General features: G+C 39.0%; 1 protein-coding gene across 1 annotated transcript in view; it reads right to left on the bottom strand.

The window, feature by feature from the left end:
- The window catches only part of Sppl2a (signal peptide peptidase like 2A), a 54906-nt gene that overhangs the window by 16565 nt on the left and 15632 nt on the right, over positions 1-22709 (bottom strand). The window contains exons 2-12 of the mRNA XM_013010167.1: positions 13909-14028; positions 12988-13170; positions 12436-12525; positions 11085-11218; positions 9214-9365; positions 6397-6493; positions 5374-5475; positions 4181-4334; positions 3264-3269; positions 1901-1957; positions 900-1002 (exon numbers count right to left, since the gene is read on the bottom strand). Of these exons, the coding sequence (XP_012865621.1) occupies positions 900-1002; positions 1901-1957; positions 3264-3269; positions 4181-4334; positions 5374-5475; positions 6397-6493; positions 9214-9365; positions 11085-11218; positions 12436-12525; positions 12988-13170; positions 13909-14028 (1198 nt within the window). The remainder of the gene's footprint in view (positions 1-899; positions 1003-1900; positions 1958-3263; positions 3270-4180; positions 4335-5373; positions 5476-6396; positions 6494-9213; positions 9366-11084; positions 11219-12435; positions 12526-12987; positions 13171-13908; positions 14029-22709) is intronic.

Genomic DNA, 22709 nt, shown 5'->3' with positions numbered 1-22709 from the left:
CCAGCCCCTGGGCATACAGAGTTCTTGCCCTTATTGTCCTTCATGGGGTTAATGTTGGCCACTGTTCTTATGCAAAGTCTGAGTTGTTTTTACCATTGGTGATTATGTCTGTGGAGTGGCTATGGGCACAGAAAGCTAAACAACATTGTTACTTGTCTGGGGGCTGGGAAGGTGGCTCAGTGGTAGAGCGCTTGCCTTGCATGCCTGAGGCCCTGGGTTCGATTCCTCAGCACCACATAAGCAAACAGAAAAGGAAGTGGCTCTGTGGCTCAAGTGGTAGAGTGCTAGCCTTAAGCTGAAGAGCTGAAGGACAGCGCCCAGGCCCAGAATTCAGGCCCCATGACCGGACCCAAAAAACAAAAACAAAACAACATTGTTACTTGTCTGGGATTAAGTTTGCTCAATAGGTCACCCAGTGAGGAAAATAAGCCAGATCTGAAGGAACTACCAGGAGAAAGTGGTCCTACAGACTGACTCGGTATTATAGAGCCATCCAAGCTTCTGCACAGTTTCTCCTCTTGAACTCGACCTTGCTAACATCCCTAAAACACTTCCTAAAATAAATACCACCATAAAACTGATTAGACACCATGTTCTTGGCATTATTATCTTCAACTTCAAAAGAGTGACAAAAATATACTTCCCTGGAGAAGAAGACTAAACTGATTCTACCTGTTTCCTTTTAGACACCTTTTGATCCATCATCGATTTTGCTTGGGTTGTTGCCTATTGGGCCTTATCCTGTACTCCTTAAAATGGTTTTCACTTTTTTCTATCTTTGTCACTGATCAGCTCTAATGACATCCAAAAATACACAATATAGAGTAGGCAACTTTTCACAAACATGGTACATTTTAAACCATCAGAATAGTTTTACCAAACTTGTGAAAGCCACTTACCAGGTACAATAATGTCTCCAAAACCCAATAATGAAACAGGCAAGAGGCACACATTCATTACTGAGAAATAGATCAGCTTTGGTACCCTGATAACTACTGGTAACTGTAAAATAAGAAGGGGGGAGAGGAAAAGGTCACCAATAAAACTCTTTTCAAGTTTCTTTTAGAAAGGAAAGAACTAACAGAATAATGGTGAGAAAATTTTAAACAGACATTTAACAAAAAAATCAATCTTGAAATCAGAGATCATAGACTAGACAATACACGAACACACTACATATATAGCAAGATTGACAGAAATAGATATGTCATTTTTGTAAAATGAAACCCTTGTAGGAGTAATAGTATTAATTCATCTACTATCCCCATATCTAACCTTTTAGGTTTTGTTGTTTTTTTTTTTTTTACTTTTTACCAACAATAGGACTCAGACCTTGAATTTTTTATTTTTGTTGGTCATGGGGCTTGAACTCTGGGCCTGGGCGCTGTCCCTCAGCTCTTCAGCTCAAGGGGAGCACTCTACCACTTGAGCTACAGCACCACTTCCGATTTTCTGGTGGTTTATTGGCTGCCTGGGCTGGCTTTGAACTGTGATCCTTAGATCTCAGCCTCCTGAGTAGCTAGGATTACAGGCGTGAACCACCAGCGCCCGGCAATATTTTTTTAAAATCAAGATTGTTTTCCCCAAAGAAGAATCTTGCCTCAGAGGGTATGTTTTAAAGTCCAATGAATATATCTGAAATACAATCCTTACTTTCTCATGGGGAGCTGAGGGCTGAGCAGTGGCTTCCACAAAGTTTCCATCATTCTAGGATGAAACCCAAGTCAATAGGTATTTAATAATTTAGAATAACTATGAAAAGGGCTATATTTTTGAGAAATAAGTTGTACAATACCTTAACATGCACTACATGACCAATGGATTACATAAGAAGGCAACATTATGAACTGGATACACTACATACACTGGGCAGCCATTTCTGTCTTACTGCCATCCCTACCTTTTCTGTGTTTCCAAAAGGTCCAGCTGCAAGTTCAACCATAATACTCTCACCATTCTAAAATTGAGGAGGAAGAAGAAAGGCGTTATATAGTCATCTGACTAGAACAGTCTGCCACTATTTAGAATGATATAAAGCCCATTACATCTTATTTTCATCCTCATTTTCTGTAGATGGCAAAAATCGAAACTGTCTAAAACCTAACACATGGTTTCACTTTAGCAGAGCTCAGAAATCATCAGAAACTGACAAATCACAGATCACTAAATGCACTAAATGCATAGATCACTAAAGTGTACCTTGAGCTTTGTATTATACTGACATAGTAAATCTAACATTTATAATGGATTATATGTTTCAAATACTTTCAAATATTTATTATGCAGTATTATGGTTCCTAGTCATTTTAAACAATGTCAGAGAAGAAGGATATACTAAAATCTTTTAAATTTAGCTTTGTAACTTTATTTGAATAAATATACATAGGGCCTCACTACAATAATAGAACAATGAAAGCAGATATGAGAAGACTCAACTCTATACAGAATCAGTGATGTATTCCTTGTCTGACTCCTGCCCAACTTCAGCCCAGCCATTCTATGTTCCAAACAAAACATTGACCTTTCTGCAATTCCCTCTGAGTCTGATGAAGTCTTTTGTGGGTCATGTAAGGAATTTATTAAAATGTTATCTCCTGCAAGTCCAATCTATTGTAGCAGGAGAAGGAGGTAACATTTTGAAGTAGCACCCTAAGAGTGCCTGAGCACCCATTTTAGGTTTCACAGAACAAATCTAAGAGGGAAACAGTGAAAGAAGATACATGCTCAGTTTTGAGAAATATGTCTGACTATAATATTTTCCATGGGAAAGTTACACAAGAGAAAGCACTTGATTATTTTTAAAGCCATCTCACTGATATCTAAGCTGAGTAAAAAGATAAAATCCCTGCCTGAAAAAATCTCTTCCTCATGCTCAGCTTTTGGTTACAGAGGGGTTAAATCACAGCAGTTTAGTAAGATAACTATTTATTAATAGGAAGAAAATTCTCAGGTTGTGAACCCATTTCCATAAAATTAATTTGGCTAATTGTCTGGTTGTTATTTAAAATATTTAGTGAAGATCTTCAGTGACTCCCTCCCATATATTTAAAGACAGCTGAGTACCAACTACATTTTGTTTTTTATTTTGTGTGAGTCCTGGGGCTTAAACTCAGGGCCCAGACACTGTTCCTTTGTGTTTTAGCTCAAGATTGATGTTCTACATCTTGAGCCACACTCTACCTCTGGCTTTTTGATGGTTAATTGGAGGTAAGAGTCTCATGGACTTTTCTGTTTTGGCTGGCTTTGAACTGAAATCCTCAGACCTCAGTCTCCTGAGTACCTAGGATTAAGATGTGAGCCACTAGCATTTGACATAACTTTTTTTCTTCTTGAGGCCAGAATCAGTGTAGTTATGTTTTCCTTAAAATCATGATTTTTCCTATCTCGGTCTCCTAAATCTGGGGTCACATGCTCAACTAAGAAAAATTACTTTTAAAAGAAGAAAAAATGTAGACATTCCGATTTTTACATCAGTCAGAAGACTTTATTTTTTTGGGGGGAGGGTTGGAAATGGGAATGTACCAACTATTAAAGGATCAGTGTCAATGACAATTCTACTAATGGAATTCACTGAATAGTAAATGTCTACAAAACCAACAATCTGGGGCTGGGAAGTTGGCTCAGTGGTAGAGTGCTTGCCTTGCATGCCTGAGGCCCTGGGTTCGATTCCTCAGAACCACATAAGCAAAAAGAAAAAAGCCAGAAGTGGTGCTGTGGCTCAAGTGGTAGAGCGCTAGCCTTGAGCTGAAGAGCTGAGGGACAGTGTCCAGGCCCAGAGTTCAGGCCTCATGACAGACAAAAAAAAAAAAAAAGGGATAAAATAGAGCTTTGTGAAGTGATGAGAAATGTTCAGGACTTCATTGGCATGGTGGTAACAGATGTTACCCATTTGAAAAATTTCAAGAAACAGTACATTTAACGTGGTGTTTTTTTGTGTTTTACATAAATATGAAGAGGCACATAGGAATTGAGCCTTTGTGCATTTTAAAAGTGGATGCACGGGCAGGGAATGTGGCTTAGTGGTAAAGTGCTTGCCTAGCATGCATGAAACACTGGGTTCGCTTCCTCAGTACCATATAAAACAGAAAAAGCCCAAAGTGGTACTGTAGCTCAAGTGGTAGAGTGCTAGCCTGAGCAAAAATAAACTCAGGGATAGGTGCCCAGGCTCTGAGTACAAGACCCAGAAGTGGCAAAAAAAGAAAAAGTTGATGCAAATTATGTATTTTTTAGTTAGCAAAACAATATACTTTACCTTGAAGTTGGGTAACTTCAGTGTTTTAATTAAATTGAGGCAGAAAGCAATGCCCAAGATATCCTGTAATATCCAAGCCCACCTAAAATAAAAAAGATATTACCCTATAGCTTTATTCATATATTTTAGATGAATCTTTAAAAATCAAACTTTTCTAAAAAATTAGATCACTATAGTAATGTCATTAAATTGCTGTGACTTGATTGTTCAATTATTAAACATGTATCATATATAAGATGATGTTTGCCTTAGTCTTTGGGCTTATATACATCTCTTTCCAGAAAGTTAGCTGTTCACAAGGGTCACTACTGTTGATATATATCCAGACACCTTGAATATAAGTGACAGCTCTTGCAACTTACTCTACTAGAAACTGTCATACGTAACTACTAATTGATATACATGAAACTGTGAAGCTGTATGAACTTTATTTACCAAATTTTAGACTATTAAGTCTTACAGGTCATCCAAAACTTTATTGATATGCCATTAAATAAGCCTAAGTATATATTTTTTAGGTTATCTTTCCTGCAAAGGGTAGATCCCTTCTATATCTTCTCTCTGCGAATGGACAGATACTTTGCACACCCCCTTCACTCTAACAGAAAGGGCAGCCTAATCTACATATGCTTTCACATTTTCCTTTTTCACTTAATACATATCCTGGTTGAGGCTAGAGATGGGAGGGGGAATAATGAGTGAGAACAATAGAAGGGGTGACACTGATCAAGTGGCATTGTATTTATAACTTGACTTATGGAACTGTAACCTCTTTGTACAACTACTTAATAACAAAAATTTTAAAATAGCATATCCTGGAAATCACTGCCTTATTAGTTCAAAAAGATCTTTATATTTTTTAGGGTTAGACTGAATTCCACTGTAGTATGTCATAATTAAGCATATTCTTAAAATCTAGGTGCTTAACTCATAACTCATATTTCCTTCTCTGTATAAGCTCAAATCATTAGCATAAGATCTGCTCATTTAAAAAGTAGCTTCTTTCAACATGTGTTCTTAAACACAAAACAATTCCATAGCGAGTGTAATGAATGAGATTAAGGCAAGATATAAAACAATCTATCCTTCAATATAACACTGAATATATCAAGTATTCATACCTATCCTCATTTCTAAACACAGCCCAAACAACAGCTACAGCTATGCATAGTCCAGAGAGAAAAATAAGTCTCACTTCAATGCTTTTGCCACGACACGTAATCCTAAAGAAAAGAATGAAATTGTTTAGTTTATGTTATAAAGTACAGTGTTTCTCTGATATAAAAAGTGACAACATAAACCAGTCACAAGGTGGGGGGGGGGGTAGGGGAGGACTGGTGGCTCATTCCTGTAATCCTAACTATTCAGGAGGCTGAGATCTGAGGTTACGGTTCAAAGCCAGCCTAGGCAGGAAAGTCCATGAGACTCTTATCTCCAATGAACCACCAGAAAATTGGAAGTGGTGCTGTAGCTCCAGAGGTAAAGTGCTTGCTTTGAGCTGAACAAATCAGGAACAACACCCAGGCCCTGAGTTCAAACCTCATGCTGATTAAAAACAAAACAACAAAATAGTCACAGAAGTGACTGAAATATCAATTTAGCAGTCACAACTGTAAGTAAAATAACTAACACATGATGATCAGTCCAACTTTTTTTTTTTTTTTTGTCGGTTGTGGGCTTGAACTCTGGGCTTGGGTGCTGTCTTTGTACTCTTCAGCTCAAGGTGAGTGCTCTACCACTTGAGACACAGCATCACTTCTGGTTTTCTAGTGGTTTATTGGAGATAAGAGTCTCACGAACTTTCCTGCCCAGGCTGGCTTTGAACCATGATCCTCAGATATCAGACTCCTGAGTTGCTAGGATTACAGGCGTGAGCCACCAGTGCCTGGCCAGTCCAACTTTTTATGATGATGAAATGTTCTAGATTTGTGCTGTCCAGTACAGTTGGCATGAACCACACATGAGTACTCAATACTTAAAGTGTGTCTGAGAGTGAAAGCTTAAAAATTTCATTTAACTTGAATTATTTTACATTTAAACTAGTAAGTCTAATGCATACTGGACTTCACAGGTTAAAAAAAAACACTTTTCCTTTTCCTTATATTAAATGATCAATTATATAGCATTTCCTAGGAGATACATACGTGCATTGTCCACATGGTATCTTATGAATTAGTGCAGCAAGACAGTTGTACAGACTCATTGCTGATGCTATGCAGAATATTGCTATTATAACATAAACTAGAAAAAAAAACATCAAATTATGTAACACCAGAAAATGTGATAAAAATATTTATATAAGCAATATTATTTCTTTGGCTTTCTTTATTAGACCATGATACATTTATTTAATGCATTCATTATCTGAATTAGTTACTAAGCTAAAATTATTTAGATTCTGAATTTTAGAAGTAGGCATTTTAGGTGTTATTTTATTTCCAATATATATTGGTAGGATTGCTTAAAGGCTGAAGAGTCTCTATATTTCCTATTATTTAGTAATTCAAATGACATGTTTTTTAATGATAAAATAATATTAATTATATATTTATGAATATTTAATTTAACTATAAGGAATAAAGTACTAACAAATCTTTTTTTTTTTTTTTGTGGGTCGTGGGGCTTGAACTCTGGGCCTGGGCGCTGTCCCTCAGCTCTTCAGCTCAAGGCGAGCGCTCTACCACTTGAGCTACAGCGCCACTTCCGGTTTTCTGGTGGTTTATTGGAGATAGGAGTCTCACAGTCTTTGCTGCCCGGGCTGGCTTTGAACCGCGATCCTCAGATCTCAGCCTCCTGATGAGCCACCAGCACCTGGCTAGTACTAACAAATCTTAAAAAAACATTTTTAGAAATTCACCTTAGAATGAAAATTAATATCTGCTTTAAGACATTAACCATGTTATCTGTATTCTGCTATAAAGACTGTGTTTGTAATAACTTGACCTGTGGTAAAGCTAAACCCATTTAAACAAACCTCTTTGTTATGATATGACCTTAAGATCATTAAAACTGACAGGTATTTTTCTATATTATCCAATTTATCTCAGAGTTATTTAAAATCCAAGCTATGTGACCTCTTTGTTGTTACAAAGGGGGATTACTATACTTTAAAGTCTTTCTTTTCTGAACTCCCTTTAAAAATTTCACAATTGAAATACAAGTTGTACCTGAATCTTTCAAATTCTACTTAATTTTAGGCAACTTAAAACAGATACTTAGAAGAGTAGGCAGTACATACAGGCTTTCTATGTGTTACTCATTATTTTTGTCAATAGTTATGTATGGTAATGTGAGCAGATAGTCATAGACTGTCATTGATTTTTGTAAGTTACCTACCAAAGTTGCCCTACAGGCTTCTTGAAGCCCTCCTAGAGTTTTAGTGTCACATTCAATATCAGATCATATCTATTTAGTTAATGTAACTCATTGTCAGTTTCTTTCCTAACCATTTCTTAATTATAAAATGGCAGAATAACTTTAGAAATTTTGTAATGTATCAAGAGATGCTAATAATTTTAACAATAAGAAGGAACTATTCTGTGGTAAAGCATCGCCAGAGTCATAATTAAGGACCATGTCCTGGGATAACTCTGAGATTGAATGGCCTTTATATATTTATATATAAACAATGTCAGCTTTTTAAGCAGCAATGAGTTTAAAGAAATTTCTCATCATAAGATAAAATACATTTTACGGGGCTGGGAAGGTGGCTCAGTGGAAGAATGCTTGCCTTGCATGCATGAGGCCCTGGGTTCAATTCCCCAGCACCACATAAGCAAAAAGAAAAAAAGCTGGAAGTGACGCTGTGGCTCAAGTGGTAGAGCTCTAGCCTTGAGCTGAAGGGCTGAAGGACAGTGCCCAGGCCCAGAGTTCAGAATAAGATAGAGGTTTTGCTTTTCTATCAAAGACCACTACTACAATATCAAGAAGAATCAGATATGGATCAAACAATTGATTACTAAAATTAGCTATAATTCCAACATAATGCAGTGTTCTTCTCTTCAGTCTCACCAACATATTAACATGATATACCAGTTAGTTTTTAGACCACAGGCAAATATCTATATGTCCTCACAAATGGAATGATCCTGTTTGTACGAGTAAAACAAGATCAACTATATTTGGGGGTAATCAGATTCCATAAATCAGTAATTGGAATAATCTTCTATTTGATGCAAGTATATATAACCCTGATAAAGTCTTAGTCCATAGCCTAGATACTATGCTAACAAAAAATTTTTTGTCTGTGGGGAAACTTCAGGATCATAAACAGTCTTTTCAATTAATTCATGAGGATGTGCAGGCAATCTGGCTGCGGCATCTGTCACCCCACTGATTGCCAGGGTTGATTTGGCTGATTTGGCTGGCTAGGCAGTGTCCCTTTCCTCCCTCACCATTCTGTGTGCATCCCTCTCAAAGCTGCGGGTGCGACCATCCCAATAGGGGAGGACCGGCCTTCAGTAAAGGGTATATGAGTAGCTGTGCTCCCCTGCTGCAACCTCCAAACAAGCTCTCAAGTAATTCATGAACAAATGTTACTATCACAAAACATAAGAGTATTTTTTTTCCTGAATTTAAAAAAAAAAAATCAAAGCTGGACACAGGTGGCCCATGCCTGTAATCCTAGCTAACTCAGGAAGCTGAGATCTGAGGATTGTGCTTTAGAGCCAGCCAGGGCAGGAAAATCTGTGAGATTCTTATCTTCAATTAACCACCAGAAGACCAGAAGTGGAGTTGAGGCTCAAAGTGGTAGAGTACTAGGCCTTGAGCAAAAAGAGCTCCAGGACAGTGCCCAAGTCCCCAAGTTCAAGCCCTACAACTGACAACAAAAGACATTTTTTTTTTCAGAGTAACAGAGATCTAAAACTTCTGGAAAGTTTTACTTGTATCCTTTCTAGATAAAAATGCTTCCAAGAAATAATGTATGACAAAAGCAACAAACATAAAATATGACTTCTTACCCAACCACTTATAGAAGAAATACAGTAAGACCATCATAACACAGCAGATGACCACAAATACTACAACTGTAAGAGGACTGAAAGTTACATATTCTTCCTTCTTTTTCCTCATTTCTCTTTCCTCGGTGCTTGTTATTGTCTTTAAGTTTTCTCTGTATAAATACACATAGGAACTTCAGTATTCACTATCAAATATATTTTCAAAATCTACATCATTTTGCTTCTGATTACAAAAACACTGTATTTTAAAACTAAACACTATAAAGAAATATTTAATTATTGCCATATACACAAATATTTAATTATTGTTATATAAGCAAATCAATGCTTATGGATATTCATATAATCTAATTTAGAAATTATTTACATTGACATAATACATTTCTAATTAATAACTAATATTTCTTACATACTACTATCAACTTACAGATAGTGAAACACTTCTAAAATTAGCTTCTTTTAAATGTAAAGACTAAATTCTATTGACTAATAGTATTTATTACATGCCTACCTTGTGCTCACCAATGTAATTTGAAGGGTTTTAAATAAAGAAGTACAAGACATAGATAGCTTCATCTCCTATATTTAATTGTATTGTCTCTAATTCTCTTAACAAACCTAGCTGGGTTTGGCCATTCTGATAACTGCAAAAGTGGCTCATGCACCAAGCAATTACTAGGGATCTTGTAAGAAAAAAAAATCAAAATCTTAAATTTAGACAGTTTGCATGCATGTTACAATTTGAGAGGCAATAGGTTTTGGAAAATTATAATTTACTAATCCATGTCGAATGTGATCTTAGAGATCTCAGACCTTATATATACCTTGTGCTTTAGGTATACATGGAATGTGTACAAGCCTAATACCTAACATAAACAAAAAAAATGAGGCCACATTGTTTATGCCCCAATACAGGAGGAACTGAAAAATTCCCTTCCTTCTCTTGATGATTTTTTTAGATGTGAACAAATGGGCATATTAGGCTATTAAGTATTTTTACCTTTCCTGGGAGAAAGAACTAAATATGTAAATTAAGAGTCTTTTAGCCAGGCACTGGTGGCTCACGCCTATAATCCTAGCTACTCAGGAAGCTGAGATCTAAGGATCACAGTTCAAAACCAGCCCAGGCAGAAAAGTCCATGAGACTCGTATCTCCAATTAATCACCAGAAAACTGAAGTGGCGCCATGGCTCAAGAGGTAGAGTGCTTGCTGTTAGCTGAAGGGCTCAGGGATAGCGCCCAGGCCCAGAGTTCAAGCTCCATGACTACCAAAAAAAAAAGTCTTTAACCAGGTACAGTGAAGGGAGAGTTTGAGGGATTGTGGTTCAAGTCCAAGTTAGCAAAAAGAAGTTCATGAAATAGCAACTCAACCAATGTCTGGATGCAGTGGCATGCATCTGTTACCTGGAAGGGGAGCATGGTGGCTGGGTGTTGTGGCATGTGTCTATCATCCCGAGTTACAGAAGAAAGCACAAGTAGAAGGATCACAGCCCAGCCTGGCTTAGGCATAAAGCAAGACCCAACCACAAATAACTAATGCAAGAAGAGGCTAGAGGTGTGACTCCAGAAGTAGAACGCCTGCCTAGCAAGCACAAGGCCCTATAACCCCAGCACCACCACCAAAAGAAAAAGCCTTCGAAGTGGCTTCAGTGTTTTATCAACAGGGTAATTAGAGGAACCTATAACTCTCTTCTCTTTTCCTTTTAGTAGAAAGATAAATGACTTAAATAAGAATAACCCTACAACTGGTCTTACTGGCACTATATTCTGAGGTCAGGTGAAAATCTGAAATGTCATCATACAGTTAAAATGATTATAAAACAATTACTTTCAATCATTTTTCACAAATTGTAAAGGTTGAATAAACTTACAATTCAATAAGTCCACTCCAGTATCCTCCTAATGCCACAGTGAACACAGAAATTACAAAAATAACCACCATTGTATAGTCAAAGTCAGGCCGTGGTGGTAAGTACATTTTTACAGTAATGTTACTTCCAAAAGTCTAAGAGGCAAAATGACAAACACAGAAATGAATTTTTACTCTACTATTCAGTGTAGTAGCAACATTAATTCACATTTTATTCTGAAGTGGAAACTTCATCAGACAGTCAAGGCTAGACATCATGATATATTCTTTTTTTTTTTTTTGTTTTTGTTTTGGTCATGGGGCTTGAACTCTGGGCCTGGGCGCTGTCCCTGAGCTCTTCAGCTCAAGGATAGCACTTGAGCCACAGTACCACTTCTGGTTTTCTGAGTGGTTTATTGGAGAGAGTCTCACAGTCTTTCCAGCCTGGACTGGCTTTGAACCTTGATCCTTAGATCTCAGCCTCCTGAGTACCTAGGATTACAGGCGTGAGCCACCGGTGCCCGACCTCATGATATATTCTTTTTTTTTTGGTCGGTTGTGGGGCTTTGAACTCTGGGCCTGGGCGCTGTCCCTCAGCTCTTCAGCTCAAGGTGAGTGCTCTACCACTTGAGCTACAGTGCCACTTCCGGTTTTCTGGTGGTTTATTGGAGATAGGAGTCTCACAGTCTTTGCTGCCCGGGCTGGCTTTGAACCTTGATCCTCAGATTTCAGCCTCCTGAGTAGCTAGGATTACAGGCGTGAGCCACCAGTGCCCGGCTTCATGATATATTCTTTTGTCAAATATATGATAACTGACTTTGGTCTAGAAAATCTTGAAAGTACCATCATGAGGTTAAGAGATTAAGAGATGATTCGAGAGATTCTAAAAGAACTCAAAACGTATCTCCCCCTCAAAACGTATCTCAAAGCCTGGGCTTTCAGACACTTTAGGACAAAAGATAGGTGGTACTTTTCAAATACAGACTTCCTAGAGCAAGGGCACTGATGGCTCTCACTTGTAATCCTAGCAACTCAGGAAGCTGAGATGTAAGGATTACAGTTTGAAGTCAGCCCCAGCAGGAAAGTCTATGAGACTCTTACCTCCACTAACCTACCAAAGAGCCGGACGTGGAGCTGTGGCTCAAGTGACAGAGCACTGGCCTTGAGCAAAAGAAGTGCAGGGCCAACACCCAGGCCCTGAGTTCAAGCCCCAAGACCAGCACCAAAAAAAAAAAAAAAAAACACTACAAAAACAACCTTACTAGACCTTTGATCTTATTAGCAAATGGAGCATACAGCACAATCAAAATTAAGTGTCAGTGATTAATGAGTTGTATTTATAAATTTCATCTAATATGTAATTATTAATTTACCTGTTTCATGTCTTTAAAATCTTTTTGGCTTATAAATGCAATTGGTATTTTCACATCTTGAAATTCAGATCTATTCCCTGAGGGACGAAACTATAAGGAAAAAAAAACATGAAATTTGTGAGCTACTAATATACTTACTGAATAAAAATAAAATACATTATTCTAGTAAATGTAAATACTATCATGTCATTATAAAACAAAATTGCAGGACTTCTTTCTTAATAATGTGTAAATTCTCAAAATGGAATCCTTTTAACATGAACTTAATCTGACACAACAGAGGACATCATATGTGTTACTCTGTTGTAACATATGCACATACCTGTACTTAATATATACATGCATATGTATTTGTTTCTTATGAAGTCTCCTCTGCTCTAGGAATAAAACAAAAACTATAAAGCTATCTAATTAAATGCCTACTAGATCCAGAATGTTTGTTAAACAAAGAATCCTCCCATCAGATAATTCAAAGTTCCCTCTAATCACACACAAAGGAGTTAATTTGTGATATTTGATGTAAGGATCTGAAAAGAATTTATTATAACTTACGAGAACACTGTTATTGGCAACCAACAATGCATCAGCACCCCCTTTCTGTGCAATTCTGGCTTTTTCCAGAAAATGGCAGGGTCCCCACTGTACCACAACTGCTTTATTGTTCATGCCATGGAGAGGAAGATCAGAAAGGTTGCATAGTGGTGTGCTAGTAAGATCCATCAAACTTCTGGAAGTCTGAAAGTAAGAAATGCCTTTAATGTGACAATCATCCTGTCAGTGAGGAGGCACCAATGTTAATTTATTTCAATGTTCTTTAGTGTCTGGGGCAAAGCTCAGTGCAATGCGGAGGTGTACTCAGCATGTGTGAGGTGTTGGGTTCAATCCTCAACACCACCAACAAACACAATGCTCTTTTTTAAATTAGAAATAAATATTTTGACCACAAGCTTAGGTATTTAAAAATTCTCTAGCTTTTCTCCCATAGAGAAAAGTACTTGAACAAAATCAATGAAGTAATTATTAATCACTAAATATCAAAGTTAGTTTACCCACTAAACATTAATGATGGCTCACTGTCAGTTCTTCAAATATTTTCATAAATAAAATGGTAAACACGACGAGTGCAAGTGGCTCACGCCTGTAATCCTAACTACTCAGGAGGCTGAGATCTGAGGATCGTGGTTCAAAGCCAGCCATGGCAGAAAGGTCCCTATAAGACTCTTATCTCGGGGCTGGGAAGGTGGCTCAGTGGTAGAGTGCTTGCCTTGCATGCCTGAGGCCCTGGGTTTGATTCCTCAGCACTACATAAGCAAAAAGAAAAAAGCCAGAAGTGGTGCTGTGGCTCCAGTGGTAGAGCGCTTCCCTTGAGCTGAAGAGCTGAGAGATGGCGCCCAGGCCCAGAGTTCAAGCCCCATGACTGACCCCCCCCCCAAAAAAAAAAGGTAAGCATGATTTAAATACTTAAATACTTACTGCATTTTCTAGGGTAGTTGGAAGCACTGTCCAAAGAGGATTATATAGCATGCAGTAGTCCTTGGAGGGTAAAGGGGTGCCGCTTCCAGATGCATGCAGAACTGCTTCCTGAGCAGCTGTCTAGGACACAAACAATAACTTTCACACTGGCAAGAACTGAGCCTGTCAGCAACCAAAGACTTAAATAAGGCTATTTATACATAGACTTATCACATTTCCTGAAGAGGGTAAGTCTTTCAATGAGCTTATTTCTTTTTAATTAAGGAAATAAAAACATAGCTCAGGAATATTGAAACTAGACACATTTGCCTAGAATTATAATGCATGTAATTGTTACTTTATTGGGTTTGTTAATATATATATTATAATATGTAATTCTCCTGGAGAGGATTCTTGTTATGGTGTAATGTCAACCCTCCTTACAGCCTGAACCTTCCCTTCCTAATCATCTGTGAATTATTACTTCAATATTCATGCTTATGTTGAGAGAATCACTCAAAATCGATCCACCTGCCTTTCCTTCTACTTGCTACTAAGTACCTAAGGTTAAAAAGGTATTATTTCTAAGTACTGTCTTTAGAGAAGGACTAGCTGAAACTTAAAAGTAAATAATTTTTACTCGAGGATTCAAGATTCTGCAACTACTTATCCAAAAAGACCAAATCCAGACTTTAAAGTATGGGGGGGGGGCAAGAAGAACTAGAATAATTTTCTTTCCTTATGTTTCATTTCCCTCCATCTGGAAAGAAAAAGCAAAAGAAAGGAAGTGATTAGTAAGAAGTGGTTAGTAGAAGCTGTAGTTCAAGTGGTAGAGCACTAGCCTTAAGTTAAAAAGCTAAGGGACAACACCTAGGCTCTGAGTTCAAACCCCAGGACTGGCACCAAAAAAAAAAAAAAGTTGTTTATAAAGGGATGATATTGACCCAGAGGCACTGTATTCATAAACTGATTTTTTTAATGTCATCTTTATTTTGTATTTTTTAAAATTTTTTTTTCTTTTTGCTTATGTGGTGCTAAGGAATCAAACCCAGGGCCTCAGGCATGCAAGGCAAGAGCTCTACCGATGAGCCACCTTCCCAGCCCCATAAACTGATCTTTTGAATGGTAACTTCTTTGTACCACTACTTAAAAATAGCAAAAACATAATACTAAAAGTCGAAGTGGTTAGCGAACAGCCCAATAACCTCTTGCTAGGGTTTTAGCCTCCATCATGGAGGCTGTGATGGCCAACCACTGTGGCTCATGCCTGTAATCCTAGCTTCTAGGAGGATGTGATCTGATGATCATGGTTTGAAGGTAAGCAAAGTCTATGAGATTCTTATCTCCAGTTAACCAGCAAAATGCCAGAATACAGAAGTGTGGCTCAAGTAGTAGAGTGCCAGTTTTGAGTAAAACAGCCAAGTCAGAATGTATGGATCTGGGTTTAAGTCCCAGCGTAAACAGAACCAATACTCTACAATAGATATGTTACTGGTTCTCAGAGTCACCACAACTTTTTTTTCTTTTCTTTTCTTTCTTTTGGCAAATTCTTTATTGTGATTAAGTGATGACATAATTTCACAGTATTGTGGGATAGTGATGCTTAGTTAAAGTCACAAACACATTCTAACTTTCATAGGGCAAATTGTCTATCATGGTCTATAAAGTTTATGACTTCTATGAGCTTTGACAATACAGTTATTTCTTCCACATCCGGTAATATGTACATTCCTTTCCTTTAGTATAGCAACAGCTGTTCCCTCTTTCCCACTTGTTGCCTCCCTCCTATCGCTGCCATTGAGTTGCTTAGCTCATTTTGATCAATGTTCAGAGCAGCTGATAGGTCCCATTGTTCACCACCACTTTCTACAGAGTGCCAATTAAACCTTTCAAGTCAAAAGTCAATACTCTACAGCACAATATATAAAGTGTAATGTGACCATGGGTAAACACAAGTGAGCGGCAGCAATTTGCAAATTGCCTTTCCATCAGAGCAATACAGGAGGTAACTTTAAGAAAAAAAAAAAAACATCTTTCTCTTACACAATCCTCAGTTTTAAGTCGAAAGTAACATAGGAATTGAAAAGGTCCTGTGCAGGAAAATGAAGGGTAGGAATTGTGTCTAAAAGACACATTTCAAACCCAGGCCTAAATATCTTCCTGATCACTTACACTTTCCTCTCTAATAATTTACAGACAATCTACATTGGTTTCAGTCCTTCTTTTAGTACTCAAGGTTTAGAGAAATAATGCACAAAAAGTGACCAGACTTAAGATCTACAGAGGTTAAGCATAATTTACTATTTACATAGCTGCTGAATGGGAGCTTAGTGCCAATTAGAAACTTATACGGCATCAGTATAGTCTGTGGGCCATGGGAAATCAGGGTCACCACTCCGCAGTCTATGAGATGCTTGGGATACAGCAGAGAAGGAGGCAAGCAGGCTCCTTCTCTACTCTTCATGGGGCTTATATTCTAATTATTGCCTCAATCAAACCTCCTTCCTGGTTTTCACTAAGTAACCTACTATTTAGAGACAGAAGTCAAGTTTGACACAACTTACCATTCACACTAGAATGAACTAGCTTAAATAGCTCCATGGCCAGGCAAGTATTATAAACGCACAAATCAGAGTTGATATACAACCACAAGGCATTGCAGCATGATAAAAGCTTGGCAAACTGTGGGTGAACAGCAATCAAATAGTTTAACATCTCAGGAGAGGAAACTATGCCTAAAGACTTTATGGCCAAGTTCTTCATAAACAACTAAGGTTTATAAACAACAACAACAAAAATCAAACATAGACATGACTCTTCCTATCTTTAAAACTTTTTCATAAATAAAATAGACAAATTTATCATATTTGTGTTCATGAAGTTATAAAATTATGTTCTAATTTTGATTCAGAAAAAATGCCTAGTTTGAAGGTAAAAAAAAATCCAAGATTTGGGTTTTAGTTTTATAGTTTGTGTCCTATATAATCTGTGACAAGTTACAATCTTTCTTAACCTTTTTTGGATTATTTTGAGTTTCAAAGATTTTTTTTTTTTGGTCCGGTCATGGGGCCTGAACTCTGGGCCTGGGCGCTGTCCCTCAGCTCTTCAGCTCAAGGCTAGCGCTCTACCACTTGAGCCACAGTGCCACTTCTGGCTTTTTTCTTTTTGCTTATGTGGTGCTGAGGAATCGAATCCAGGGCCTCAGGCATGCAAGGCAAGTGCTCTACCACTGAGCTACCTTCCCAGCCCTAGTTTCAAAGATTTTTGTGGAGGTGTTGCACTTTGGAAGAAGACATATAGTGACTTAGAGAACACACAATATAATTCAGAAATTTAGACAGCTCAGAGAGTAAAAGAATCTGACAGTTACACATGGAAAGTGATAGATACACATGGTGACACATGCCTGTAATCTCCAGCATAAGCCTTTGGGAGGCTGAGGTAAGAAGGATCTCAAATTTGAAGCTAGCCCAGGCCATACAATAAATTCAAGGTGAGTTGCAGTATATAGTATATAGTAAGGCTCGTATTTCAAAACAAAAAAACAAAAAACCACCAAACCCCACACAAACTAAAGACAGACAAATATGACACAACCCGCATGTCCTCACTCAGGCTGCCATAACAAAACACCTTAGACTAGTTAACTTAAGCAAGTGAAACTTATTTTCTCCCAGTTGTGGAGGCTACAATTCTAAGATCAAAGTGCCAGCCGGATCAGTTCCTAGTGAAAGTGGTCCTCATGGCTTGCAGACAGCTATTTTCTCGTAGTGCCCTCACATTGAGGAGAGAAAGAGACTACACCGGATGTTTCTTCTTATGAGGGTAACAATCCTACCATGAAGCTCTGACCTTCCAGTAAACCTGGTTATCTCCTGAAGGTTCCATCTCTAGAAATATAACATTGAGGTTGAGGGTTTCAACACAGGAACTTTGGTAGATACAATTTAGTCTACAGGACACCCTTTCCCCTTAGTCCTATTCTTCTTGCACATGAAGTACACTGATTCCATCTCTATAGTTTCCAAAGTCTGCACTCTTCCCAGCATCAATTCTAATGCCAAAAGTCTGAAGTCCTACAATTCATCCTGAGGTACTATTTCTCTCCAGCTGTGGCTGTGAAACTAGGAACTTCTGTGCCTCTAAAACAAAAAGATGAGGCAAGCACAGTATAGACACTCTTTTTTTTTCCAAAAAGGAAAAAAATCAAAAGGAAGAAGGCAGTGATGGATACCAGGCAAGACCAAACCTTAGCAAGGCAAATTCTATTAGACGTTAAACTCGAGAATAATACCTCCCACTTACAATGCAATCTACTTGGGAGGCAGATATTGGGAAGATCCTGTCTGTAGGCCAGCCTGGGTAAAACGTTCACAAGATCCCATCTCAATCAATAGTTAGGGCATAGAGGCATGCACTTATCCCAGCTATGCAAGGGGCTGAGACCCGGAGGATTATAGTTTCACACCTGTTCTGATAAAAAAATATGTGAGGCCTCATCTCAACAGAAAACTTGGTGTGGTGGTTCATAGCTATGTAGGATGTATAAGTAGGAGGAATGCAATCCTCCTATTTTCATGTTGTGAACGGAACATCTAAAGGATGGACTGGGAAAGGAAAATCACGGAATGGAATTATGATAAGGCTGAGATGTCATTAACTAACTGTCAAGCACTCTGTATTTATAGACCTAACTGTTTAATGGATTTAAAAATCATTACAACAGCTAGACGTGCTGTAGCTGTACTGAGTTCACTCTGGCGTGAAGATGACAAGATGAGGTTAGGCTAAATGACCTTTAAGCCTTTGCAACGTTAAATCAGCTGCTGTTACTACAAAGATGTGGCAGTGGTTTCTGAAAATTATGTGATACTTCTAGATGGAAATGCTGGCCCTATTATTACATGACTAAGGAGAAGTAGTGCCAGCCTCAAGAGCCTAGAAAAAGAAAAGTGAAATGACTGAGTTGGTGTCATTAATTCAAATGAACCTACAGGTTACTTGGAACTCTAAGATTGGGGAAGGGAACTAAGAAGGGATTTGGGGAGACAATGGAAGAAAACTTCAAACCGTGTTGGAGGAAAAAACCAGGTATATAGGAAGCAGGAAGGAGGAGAGAATAGTCCAAATGAGAAAAAGCAAAACAGATTTATCCAAGTTCCTCCAAAAAGGGAAAGGAACGCAAAAGTTAAAGAGAAGGTCAAGAAGAGAACAAATTTACAGCGAAACAAAAAACAGGAAATCAAGAATATAAGTTGATACTGAAGAAGACCTCCACAACTGAAACATCTTGTCAGCTTCTTTAGTCATCAGTACAGGGCTTGGCACAATGACAGACACACCAAATACTTGCAGAGTAAACTAACTTACTTCAGCTCAACGTACCTGAAAAAAGCAGTACATAGCCCAAGATCAGAATGTGAAATACAGTAGTATGTGTAAGTACAATATAAAAGAAAGTGAGATAAGCCCACTATAATGTAGAACAGAGATGACCTGCAAATTCCTAAAGCCCAATAAAATCATATAAACATTTTGCTTATATTTTTCTTTTCTTTTCTTTTTTCTGGTGAGAGGCGAAGAGCTTTAAAAAAAATACCAACTGTGTCATAGAACGCATCTGACACCCAGGCAATATCTTTACCTGGCTTCTGCTTGCCCTTCTGAGTTTGCCCTATTTTGCACTGAGCATAAGCACTTTACACATATGGGCTGCCTATCATGAAGTCCCTCGTTTGAGATTCTAGGACCAGATTTCCCTTTTTCCACTAACTAGTTGAACTCTAAACTAGGCAACCATTGACCAGACTGACATAAGATGAGGCTAAATGCCTTTAAATGTCGCATCACTGCTTCTGTCAAAGCAACAGTGACGCAAAAACAGTTGTACATGTTGAGGTATTGAATGATCTACTACTAGCAAACCATGATAAAGTGTTATCTGGCTAAAAAAAAAAAATCAACATAAGGGGCTGGGAAGGTGGCTCAGTGGTAGAGTGCTTGCCTTGCATGCATGAGGCCCTGGGTTCAATTCCTCAGCACCACATAAGCAGAAAAAAAGCCAGAAGCGGTGCTGTGGTTCAAGTGGTAGGGCGCTAGCCTTTGAGCTGAAGAGCTGAGGGACAGTGTCCAGGCCCAGAGTTTAGGCCCCATGACTGGCAAAAGAAAATAAAAAAGTTATCAACGTGAGGAACTGATGTACTACTGGGCTAAATTTTTATTGATTTATTTGCCAGTCCTGGGACTTGAACCCAGGGCCTGGGCACTGTCCCTGAGCTTCTTTTGCTCAAGGCCAGTACTCTATCATCTGAGCCACAGCACAACTTCCAGTTTTTCCTGTTTATGCGGTACTGAGAAATCAAACCTAGGGCTTCATGCATGCGAGGCAAGTACTCTACCACTAAGCCATATTCCCAGCCCTAGGGCTAAATATTTTTTGAGAAAGAATTAGTATATATTTACACACACACACATACATAAAATCCAAATATGCATAATGTATATATTCTTAGAATTATCTTCAAAAACTGAAATGAAAATGAGTACAAAAATACTTTAGTTGAGTATTACATGTAGCCTATAATTTTGTGTACCTCTTCATATTCTGAATTGCTCTTTTCGATCTAAATATTCTTTATCTGATGAGACAGTGAAAGACTCAAGACTCAAGAATAATGCTACTGGGCTGGGAAGGTAGCTCAGTGGTAGAGTGCTTGCCTTGCATGCATGAGGCCCTGGGTTCAATTCCTCAGCACCACATAAGCAGAAAAAGCTGGAAGTGGCACTATGGCTCAAGTGGTAGAGCACTAACCTTGAGCTGAAGAGCTGAGGGACAGCACCCAGGCCCAGAGTTCAGGCTCCACAACCGGCAAAAAAAAAGAAAAAGAAGAATGCTACTATTTTGTTGTTCTCTTCAAGGTTTTTGTTTGTTTGTTGCCAGTCCTGGGGCTTGAACGCAGGGCGTGAGCCTGGGCACTGTCCCTTCTTTTGTTCAAGCTAGCACTCTACCACCTGAACCATAGCGCCACTTCCAGCCTTTTCTGTTTATGTGGTACTGAGGAATCAAACCCTAGGGCTTCATGCATATGAGGCAAGTACTCTACCACTAAGCCACATACCTAGCCCCTAAAGCAATTTTTATGTGTATTCTCTCATTCACGATTCTAAAGCTACCTAGCAAAGTTAGGAATACACTAAAGATAAAATTTTAAGTTTTGAGCTGGGAAGGTGGCTCAGTGGTAGAGCGCTTGCCTTGCATGCTTGAGGCCCTGGATTCCTCAGCACCACATAAGCAAAAAGAAAAAAAAAAGACGGAAGTAGCACTGTGGCTCAAGTGGTAGAACACTAGCCTTGAGCTGAAGAGCTGAGGGACAGGGCCCAGGCCCAGAGTTCAGGCCCCACGACCGGACCCCCCAAAGAAAAAAAGTTAAGTTTTGTTTTTGTGTGTATGTGCCAATCCTGGAGCTTGAACGCTGGGCTTGGGCGCTGCTCCACAGCTTTTATGCTCAGGGCTAGTGCTCTACCTCTTCAACCACAGCTCCACTTCCAGCTTTTTTTTGTAGTTTAGTGAAGTCTCACAGACTTTCTTGCCCCAACTGGTTTGGAATTGTGATCCTCAGATTCTCAGATCTCAGCCTCCTGAGTAGCTAGGATTATAGGCATGAGCCACTATCCCCTGGTGGATGTCTTTTTTGGCTCAGATTTCTTTTCTTTTCTTTTTTGGGGGTCCGGTCGTGGGGCCTGAACTCTGGGCCTGGGCGCTGTCCCTCAGCTCTTCAGCTCAAGGCTAGTGCTCTACCACTCGAGCCACAGTGCCACTTGCAGCTTTTTTGCTTTTTGCTTATATGGTGCTGAGGAATGGAACCCAGGGCCTCATGCATGCAAGGCAAGCGCTCTACCACTGAGCCACCTTCCCAGCCCCTGGCTCAGATTTTCTTAATAATTGTCAAAGACACTGAATATATTCACTAATTCCTTTAAAGTAAACAACATACTCTTTCAGAGAAGTTACACATTCTAATGGAAATAACTGCCTACTTGGGGCCACTTTTGTGTAAATAACACTAAAAGTTCCCTACCTGAAGCATTTTAAGGAAAAGGCAATGGACACAAACATGAAACAGTGAGGACGGCGTCCTGGTCACTCACCACCACTCAGGGAAGCTCAAATTCGCGGAAGCTTAATTTGAAAACATCATTATTATTATTTTCTGGAATTATGAGAACACAGGAGCACATACTTGCTGCTTTCCTTTACCAACCCTCCACCTCGTTACACTAGATGGAGAACTGAAAACCACTGAAGGCATTAATTACTCTTTGGTGTTTTCTTTGTAAAGTTATTTTAAATAATGACTAGAACGAACACAAAACCTTCACAGGGGAGTCACATGAATCCCAAAGCAAATGAGGCAGGAAAATGGTCTCTCTCCAATGGATCTAGCTATGAAGAGACAGGCTAGAGATTCCACACTGCTCTACTCGGAAGGCACGTCCGTATATCTCACGGATCTCTGAGACAGTGTGGAATTGTGTGAGGACGGGTACAGCCTGAGAACGTGTGTTCATGCAGGTAAACCAAAGCGCAGTCCCTGAACTTCGAAGCCGACTGGCGGTGACCCCTGGTGTGTCAGACTTCTCTCCTCCTTCCCCGGGGAAGGGGGTCAGGAGGTGGCTGAGTGAGCACCGGTAACGCGGAGGTCAGTCTGGACACTGGAGCGAGGCAGGCAGGCAGGCGACAGGGAAGGGCCAGGCAGGGCCGGGGCTGCTGCGGGACTCGCGGATGCCCGGGCCGGGTGGGGTGGACGGGGGTGTGCGGGGGG

The sequence above is a fragment of the Dipodomys ordii genome, unplaced genomic scaffold (genome assembly GCF_000151885.1).
Source record: "Dipodomys ordii isolate 6190 unplaced genomic scaffold, Dord_2.0 Scaffold11, whole genome shotgun sequence".
NCBI lineage: Eukaryota > Metazoa > Chordata > Mammalia > Rodentia > Heteromyidae > Dipodomys > Dipodomys ordii.
This window is presented reverse-complemented; position numbering and strand designations above follow the sequence as displayed.